Source organism: Mus pahari, chromosome 1, assembly GCF_900095145.1.
Source record: "Mus pahari chromosome 1, PAHARI_EIJ_v1.1, whole genome shotgun sequence".
NCBI lineage: Eukaryota > Metazoa > Chordata > Mammalia > Rodentia > Muridae > Mus > Mus pahari.
Window position 1 is genome coordinate 168,546,270 of NC_034590.1, and position 9,921 is coordinate 168,556,190.

General features: G+C 46.1%; 1 protein-coding gene across 1 annotated transcript in view; it reads left to right on the forward strand.

Annotated features, from left to right (window-relative positions):
• Positions 1–9,921, forward strand: part of Trub1 (TruB pseudouridine synthase family member 1) — a 39,698-nt gene that overhangs the window by 16,140 nt on the left and 13,637 nt on the right. The window contains exon 4 of the mRNA XM_021207091.1: positions 4,131–4,212. Within this exon, the coding sequence (XP_021062750.1) occupies positions 4,131–4,212 (82 nt within the window). The remainder of the gene's footprint in view (positions 1–4,130; positions 4,213–9,921) is intronic.

The following is a 9,921-nucleotide window of genomic DNA, read 5'->3' on the forward strand; positions in this document are numbered from 1 at the left end:
GCGAGTTCACAGGGTTTCATGGTATACAGTATGCAGCCATAGACCCGCAAACACAGCGAGTTCACAGGGTTTCATTGTATATAGTATGTAGCCATTGACCCACAAACACAGCGAGTTCACAGGTCCCAGGTGCCACCCTGGAGAATAAACAACTCCAGAGCCCAGCTCTGTGTGCAGTGTAGGCAAGTGAGAAGAAGAACTTCACACCCCACACAGGAGGATGCTGTGTGTGCTCCATGTCCTCTTTCTTCTTTCCAGTATCTTTTTGCTGATGAGCCAGCCAGAGGTTTGCTTTGTCTGGATGGCTTTTCCAAGTGGCTTATCAATAACTGAGTAGAACATAAGGTCTATTCTCATTAGATGCCAGTGTAAGGTAAAGAGAAAGCAGCCATCCTTTAGACAATCTTTGCAAGGAGTACTCATGGCACTCCTCAGAGGCTCCGTAGAAATCACAACCATGTTAATAATCTTGCCTCTTTTTTTCCTTTGCAGTCTCAGAACACAAAACCACACAGGCCAGAATTTCCGCCTGATGTGCACCGTGACAGCCGTGGTGGTGAATAGATACAGGAGGTAGTGAAACATATGCTATAGATTGAGATTTTATCATCAGGACAGGAGCAATGGCTCAGTGATAAAGAGCCTTTGTTCCTCCTGTGGAGGACCTGGGTTCCGTTCCCAGCACCCACACTGTGGTTCCCACCCACCTGAAACTCCAGGTCAGGGATCTGACTCTCTCCTCTGACTTCTGCTGGCACCAGCACTCATGTGGTGCACATACATATGTGCACACAAAATACGCATGCACATAAAATACAGATAAATAATTCTTAACTTTAAAAATTAAGGTGTCTCAGTTAGGGTTTTACTGCTGTGAACAGAGACAATGACCAAGGCAACTCTTGTGAGGACACCATGTAATTGGGGCTGGCTTACAGGTTCAGAGGTTCAGAGTCCATTATCAAGGCAGGAGCATGGCAGGATCCAGGCAGGCTTTGTGCAGGAGGAGCTGAGAGTTCTACATCTTCATCTGAAGGCTGCTAAGAGAAGATTGGCCAGCTAGGCCGAGGGTCTTAAAGCCCATGCCCACAGTGACACAACACACTTCCTCCAACAAGGCCACACCTCCAAATATTCAAACTACTACACTAGGCTTTTAAGTGAGTTTTAAGTACATGTAGGGGTTTTGAAACCAAAATGTTGAGAACTGTTGGTGTAGATTTGATGTCCTCTAAAAAGAACTCACATGTTGCAGGACAGAAGGAAGACCCAGGAGAGTTGCCATTGATGGCCTATGTTATGATAGAAGTGTGAAGAATTGCACACGCAGACACTCCTCAGGCCTGTATGCGAGTCTACCAACTTAGTGTCAAGCTGATACCATTTCTGTCCAGTAGGGAAACAGCAGAACAACAGTGGAAAATTCTGCTAACTGTTTATCATTTGGGAAAGTGCTGATCAGGTTGTAAAACATGGGGAACAGTGAATGTGTGCAGGTGGTCACGTTCTGAGCAGCACAGTGCGAGAGAGAGCCCAGGAAGTTGACCCATGGAGAGTGCCACTTTCCCACTACACAATTGTCTTTAATGTCTTCCCTCCATGGTAACTTCCTAGAGTTGTAGAGTCCCTGTGACCTGCTTAATTTGTGTCTGAGAATTTCATGCACACTGAGGACAGTATCTTATCCTTACATAGTTCTTAGGAAGCATGGCGCCATCTGGGTTTGCCGCAGCCCTCCATTTGTGTATGTGTTACACAGTTTACATTAACCGCTAGTGTCCATCTTTCAGAGGGCAGGATTTGAAATCTCCAGGGCAGGGGAGATTAAAAGGGCAGCTTTGAAAAATGAAAGGCTTTGATGTTTAGTAAAGAGAAGAAAATGGAGATCGTTCACTTGGCTTGTTCCAAGGACGTCCAGAATCTGGAGAACAAAATGGACACCAGACACTTGGCAAGCATAAGGCGCCCAGTTCAAACATGTTATATAACAGTAGATGCATTCAAAGACACAGTATATAATGCGTTATCATGATTTTCTTATACGTGTAGACAATGGATTACCCCTCACCCCGACCCCTACTTGGAGTTTGTGCTGATCTGTATGCATACGGAAACCAGAAGTCAACTTTGGATGCTTTGCCTCAAGAGCCACTGACCTTCGTTTTGAAGCAAGGTCTCTTATTAGGACCAGGATTTGCTGACTCGGTTGGCCTGGCTGGCCAGCAAGCCCTAGGGATCCACTTATCTCTGTCTTCCAAGCACTGGATTTACAAACACACACCTCTTTCTATGCCTGGCTTTTTATGCATGCTCTGGGTTCTCCTGGTGTAGCAAGGGCTGAGCCCTCCCTAGCCTGCCTCTGTGTTACCTGTGAGAACTCGCTGTAGCTATGTGAATCACTCTGACACTGCTAACTCTGAATCATTCTGTGTTTCTGTGTGGTAGTGATTGTTATCCATTGCTTACTGGGGACAGAAACTGTTGTTTTAGATTCTTCTCTGCTTCTCACGAGGCACATATCATTTTCCCTACTTTAAGATTAACCGGTTCTGGAGCAGTTAAGATGTGCTTAAGCGCTTCACCATCTGTGATGGAGCTGTAATTGCCTCCCACGAGTCTAAGTCTGTGTCTCTGCTCCTGCTTCTTATCCTTCTGTGCCCTCCCCAAGGGATGCTGACTCAAGGTTGCCTGCTCTTAGCTGAAGGGGAAAGCCACGTGTCCCGGGTGATGGGACTGAGTGTGGGGTTAAGAGGGACTAAGTTTTGCTGTCCTAGTAAAACTTTCAAAATAGTGACTCAAAAATATCAGGAAATTTCTTCCTGCAGTGCATTTGAGCTAAGAAATTTGATGGGATAGGAAGGTGGCTTCTTCATCCAAGGCCACTTGCCGTCACGTCTGCATATTTGTGGACGTCACAATTTTAATTTTCTTTTTCTTTTTTTAGTTCTTTTACTACCACAAGTTTATCATGAATAAATTTGCATTTCTATAAAATACTTTGAGGTTCTGTCCCCAGACAGGGTCTCATTGGTGTAGCCTACCTGGAACTCTCTCTGTAGCCCTGGTTAGCCCAACTCACAGCCATCTGGCCTCCACTGGCCCCTATGTGCTGGGATTAAAGGGTGCAGCACCACACCTTCAAGGAGCATCACTCACTGTAAGAGTCACACAAGTATAGATTCTTTCCTCTAAGAAACAATAGCACTTCCTATCAAAGGCTCAACAAAACCAGAATTGGTCCAGAAGAATAATGGAAAGATTGCATCCTGCAGGTGTGGCCCGTCCTCAGCCAAGGCAGCTTAGTTCCATGAGGGCTGACATCCTTTACCGAGCATGATCCATTCTAACGCCAGTTCCCTTCAGAGAGCTTCAGTGTCAGTCCTCTTATTGAGAAAACACACCTGGGTGAGGGTGCTGCTGCTGGACCTGGTGGTCCAGCCTCGCGTTCCCCATAGGTTCCCAAAACTTAGCTCTTCTCTGTGTGAGCGATCGGGTCACTAAGAGAGCTTTATTGTTTCACAGAGAAGTGGCAGATCATTCTACTTGAAGTCACTTTAACTGCATGCCACTAAAATGACTGATTCTTAGGATGCTGTGTTGTGGTCTGTCATGACATTCTTTCCACATGGGCATATAATGTTCCCGCTCTCTTCAGAGTCTTGGTTTCAGGGCCTCTGTGGGTACCAACGTCCATGGCTCCTCACCCCTTGCTAAAACACGATGTGATGTATACAGCTCAGCCTTTCCCCTCACACGTTAACCATCCCAGGACTTGTAGCATGTGGCACCTCCTACAAAGGAACAGCTGTGTAAGCAGTTTTCAGACGGGGTTATTTAGGGGATAACGACAAGTCTGTACATAATTAGCACAGATCCTTTTTATTTTTAGAATATTTCAGATCTATGGTTGATTGAATGTGCGTATGTGGAACTCATGATGCAGAGAACCGAATGTTTCTGGGCTCACAGATGCTTCCCACATAACAGAAACAAACAACGCAGTGGTCTCGGTGCCGTGTCCCTGCCTTCGCTTTGTTTCAGGTTGACAGTGTCATAACGTTCTCTCCATTAGGAGGGATGGCTGACAGGCTTGTGTTAGTCAGCGCCACTTTTGTCATTTCCTTTCCTAGAGGTATATTGCCATCGGAGAACTGGGGAAAGCTACGGACACCCTGGATTCTACTGGGAAGGTAACAGAAGAGAAGCCATATGGTAAGGAGCCTCTAACGCCCCTCTCCTCTGCAGTTAGACAAAGTTCCTGTGATTGCACAATGCAGAACTCAAGTAGCATGCGGTGGTGTCCATTGGTAATCCCAGCACTTGCGAGACTGAGGCAGGAGGATTGCAAGTTCTAGCTCAGGCTGGCCACACAAATGAGACCCTGTCCCCAAGAGAAAAGTTCCAGCAGAATTAAAGCAAACCAGTGGCTTGATGCTGTCCGGTCTCAGTACAGTCTCGAGCAGACTGGACAGTGCTCATCACACTGCGCTGTGTTTGCTGTGAGTTTAACAAAGCCTTTGTGAGCACTTTTCTCCACAAGGAGTATTTGTTATGGTCAGAAATTACTTGCATGTATAGCTGGGATTGAAGCTGGTTTTCCCCATGAGCGGGTAACAAGACACAGTTACTGTCATGTTGGATTTGACCTGTGTCGAGCCTCTTTTTTTTTAAGTGACTTCCCAGCTGGCTGAAGTAAATGTGCCTGAGTCATTGCCCTCAAAGTCATCATGTGCCTGTGTCTTGGAGTGAAAAGATCCAACAGGGAGAACTAATTCTCTGAAGTGGAGGGAACTCCCCAGGGCCCACCTTAATTTGTCTGCTATTCTTTTCACTACTCTCAGAAAGGGTAGATAAACGAACTGGTCTCCTAGCAACTCACACAGCGCTAAAGCTATTTATAATGCTGCACTTGCTGTGTTGCCAGTGAGCTCACCTGCGTGGCTGTGTCACCAGTTGTGAACTACTTGGCATTCTGGTTTTCCCCCAGGTCTGACATAAACTCCTCTCGGTTCGGCTGCAGACAGTGTAGTGTCTGCTCCCCTGTGCTTACGTGTTGATTGCCCCTATGACATATTCCATATCACGCCGGTAGTGAGGCCAGGCTTTTCTTGACAGCACAGCTTCTCTTGCCCTGCTGACACTCCTGTGGCACTTGATAACTCGATCGGTTAATCAAGCAATACTGTGAAAATTAAAACCACTCATTTATTTCCACACTCTAGATGTTGAATTATCCTTGACATTAGTATTAGAATTAGTAAATGCTAGCAGACCTAATCCAGCTGAAATCCAGCTCTAACAGTGGGGTTTAAGAGGAAAGACACAGGCACAGGTAACACAGACTTTCTGAGTTTGCCGGCGTGCTGCTGGTGACAGTCAGTGACACAGAGATGCATAAGCCTCCCATGTCTTCATCCCCATTCGCCAAGAATACCAGGAAAGGGAGCTTGGGAGCTGTGGAGCAGCATGAGGAGCGCAGCTGAAGGAAGATTGAACCTGCCCTGTCCTAAACCTGGGCTGTGCCATTTCCTACTTCTTTATCTGCCATCTCCAAAAGAGTAATGCTTTAGCTTTACTAAAGGGTACTAAAGGGTGACTGGGTGCCACACAGACATGTCATGATCATGAGGCTGGCGTAGGAGCTGAGGCTGAACTGAGAGTAATTGGACTAGGGAGCTCATGGTTGAGCCAGAGACATTTAGCCTAGTAAGTGCAAGCGAGACTCCCTGATGACTGATGAGTTGTGGGGACAGAAGCGAGGTGATCAGCTGTGACCCAAGCTTGAGATTATAAACTGGCTAGGGAATGCAGCCACCCAGGGGAATACTTTCTTCCTAGCCATAAGCATTTTGGAATCATAGAAAACTCTGTATAGCGTTTGTTAATTTGTTCCTTTGCTTATGCTAAAGCAAGCTCAGTGCTAGAGGGAGACTTGGTGGGTGAAGTGCGCTGCTCAAGTGTGAGCCCCTGAGTTACAGTCCCCAGGACCCACGTAGGTCTGCACTCACACTCGAATCTTGACATCCAGAGCTCCTATGGGGAGATGGAAGCAGAGACAGAGACAGGAGACTCCAGAAATCATGGGCCTGCTACTTTGGCATATGCAGCAGCAAGCATGGTGGCAGGCAAGGACTCAAGGGTGTTGTCTGACCGCCACATGTGTGCCCCTGCCACATGTGCATGGGTGGGCACACACAGGCACACACATGCATTCTCAGATACACACTTACACATGGACATACACACCCTCACACACACAGACTCACATACACACGCAGACACATGTACATGCACGCACACACACACAGGCACACACATGCATTCTCAGACACACACAGACATACACACACAGACACATGAACATGCATGAGCACACACACACACAGGCACACACATGCATTCTCAGACACACATTCTCTCTCACACACACATACACACACACACACACTCACATGTACCTGCACGCACACATACACACATACACACTTTTTAAAAGTGAGAGAAAGCCCATTAGATGACTCCTAAGATGAAGGGTAGCCTTCCAGAGAGACACGTCCGTCACACCGTTTGCCGAGCAGTATGTGAGATTGGAGGATGACAGCTCCAGACGTTCGTAGCAGATTGGCAGGATTTTTCCATTTCCTTCAGTAAATCATCAAATATTTGCTATCTGAAGCCACAGTGGTGAAGCCACCGAGGACAAGAGAAGGAGGTTTAAAGTCTAGTTTCTGCCTTAAGGGGGAATTGCTTCCAGTCCTCTGAGGCAAGTGTTTCATATGCCTTTATAGTACTGTCTTGAAATGAAATCAGAAGGCTGCAGACATGTATATCTAAAATCAACAAAGTGCAGCTTGTAGGCTATAAAGAAGAAACAGTTTGCAGAAAGTAGCTGATATGCAAATGTAGACGCCAGGACCACAGCTCCAGGAAGTAGCCGCTGAGAACCACCAACTGCACAGTGACCGGCGTGTCAGTGACTCAGTACGTGTGACGCTGGACAAGAATGGTCTGTTTTGAGATGTATGGTGAGGTTCTAGCAGTCTCAGGGACTCGTGCTGGAGCCCTTGTACTTGTATCTAAGCTTTGTTATTAGCTTTTACAGAGTGAGCAACAGATAAATCCGCAGTTTAGTTCATTATCATGAGGAATCTCCCAGAAGTCTTATCTCCCAGAAACGGAGTTTTGGAACCCTTCCCTCCCTTCCCTGCCTGAGAGGAGCCATGACCCTTCCTCCTTTTCCCATGGTTGACTCTAACTTCGAGTTGTGGTGAGACGTCTTAGGTAGTGTGTGTCCTTCTGTGTTTGGGTTCTCCCATATGTATGTCTTGAATGAGTGTATTGAATGAATACATATCGCCGTATCTTGAAGGTTTTAGTGCTATGTTTGCATGCATATACTAACATGTAACATACAATACACAATCTTTTCTTTTTAAAGATTTACATATTTGTTTTATGTGTATATGTGAGTTCCTGCGTGGGCATGTGCATACATGCACATGTCTACACACCACGTTTGGGCCTCTGATCCCCTGGGACTGGAGTTATAGGCAGTTGTGAGCCGCTGTGTAGGTTCTGGGAACAAACCCTGGTCTTCTGCTTGTAACCGCTGAGCGAGCATCTCTCCCACCTGCATGTGCGTGTCTGGGTTTGCTGGGTGTTGGATCCAGGACCGCATGCATGGTGACAGCGGATCACTGAGCACTGGACCTAGGTCTCTGCTGTTAATAGGCATGTGGGTTGTTCTCCGTTTGGAATGTCACAAAACAAAACTGTACTTTGAGCTGTTCATTTCTCTTGTGTTTAGATTCCTGGAGCTGCTTGGTCCCAGGGTGCACGGGTGCTTAACTGCACTGGAAATGGTAAAATGGTTTTCCAAAGTTGTGTTTCTGCCACACTGTGCAAGTTCCATTTGGACGGTGCCCTGCCGTGTCCACAGTGTGCCCTAGCAATCTGTACCTACAGCGTGGGTGTGCCACCCGCTACCTTCTCTGGGGAGTTGTCTCACTGATGTGTTTGAGTAAAGAGCTCACATCCACCTGCATTTACACACTCACTCACACACACACACACACACACACACACACAGTTATTTTAAGCAAGAAAATATTTTTCTGTGTTCTAGGATTTTTACTGCTTTACTCTAACATTAAACGTCCGGTCCATCACTTTCCCTTGGGGATATGCTGTGCTCCTCGTGTCACCAATCAAGCGCCTCAGTGGGTGTGGCTTGTCTGGAATCTGCTTTGTCAGCTCAGCAAGCTGGTCCCTCCTTGTCTCAGCACCAAGGGATCCGCTGTCTTAGAGGAAAAATAGATCTGCCCACCTTGTTTATTACAGATCCCCCCTTTAAAAATAGCTATTTTATTGAAAGAAGTCACCTTTTTTCTTTTGCCGAAATTCGATATGCTTTTAAATCATGAACAGAAAGTGAATGTGCGGAGAGTGGGAGGGAGATCCTGTGCAGGTAACCATGGCTGCCCTGGGTTCATGAGTGGGATAGCTGTGTCGTGTCCAGAAGACAGCGTTAACAAACTTCTTCGAATTGCTATATTTTGTTTTCTCTGTATTCAAATGTTAAACTAACTGCACATTTCTGGAGTTGATTCAGCGTGGTCAGCATATGCTATATATTGGAACTCAGAGGTGAAGGTTTGGGGCGGGGCTTGTATCTGTGTTTATGAGTGTGGAATTTGTATTTGTTTTCTTTCCCCTGCCCCCCAACTTTTTTCTCTGAGTTCCGCCTTGGCCCAAGAATTATGGTTGCTGTGAGAATTTTTTTTTCTTTTTCTTCTTTTTTTTCTTTTTTTCGAGACATGGTTTTTCTGTGTAGCCCTGGCTGTCCTGGAACTCACTCTGTAGACCTAGGCTGGTCTCGAACTCAGAAATCCACCTGCTTCTGCCTCCCAAGTGCTAGGATTAAAGGTGTGCGCCACCACTGCCCAGCCTTTCATTTATTTATTTTTTTAAAGATTTATCTTATGTATGTGAGTACACTGTTGCTGTTTTCAGACACACCAGAAGAGGGCATCTGATCCCATTACAGATGGTTGTGATGTGGTTGCTGGGAATTGAACTCAGGACCTTTGGAAGAGCAGCCAGTGCCCTTAATTGCTGAACCATCTCTGTAGCCAGTTGTTACTGTTTTTAAATCTGGCGTTGGCTTTGTGGGCTTCATGGTGGTCTTGCCTCTGAGCTGTGCCCTTGGCCCTGTTTTTCTTGACATTTAACAGCTTGTCTGTTTTCGGGAAAAGCTTGTGTCCAGTTGAAATTACTTCTTTTTCTACTTTTTGGTAGTGCCTACTGGTGACACCAGATGTGCTTTTATAAGGAAAGTTTCAGATTACGAACTTTGTTTTAAACTCACTGTCTGCTGCGCTGGTCCACGCTTCATTGTGCTAGTGTTTCTCCCCACGGTCCTGTGTAGTGGATCTCAAATTCCAAACTTAACTGGTGTGAGGTTGTTCATAATATTCCCTTATGATTCTTTTATTTTGACCTAACATTGAACTTTATAAAAATGTAAGAAAAGACGAAGGTACTTTTCCCCATCAGCCAAGAGTGAGCTCATTCAGTTTGCCCCGCCCCTCCCCCGTGGTCCTGTGTTAGCTTGTCCACTGGGACTTAGTTCCCGTATGTAGTCTCAAGTGTGGCTCTCAGAGGGGTGTGTGAGCGTAAGCGTGTGCGTGCAGGTGGGTAGTGTTTTCAGCACCAGCTTTTGAAAAACTGTTCCTTCTTCCCATATCTTTGAGCATCTGTGGAAAGCCAGCTTGCTTTTGTTCTAGAGTTTCTGCTGTCATTCTTTTATCTTTCCCTGCTTTTACACCCTCTGTGCTCCACCTGATGACTGGAACATTGAGCCATAGTTGTTAGTTCTCTGACTTGTTTCTCATTATTTTTTCTTTGCATTTCTGTATGAAT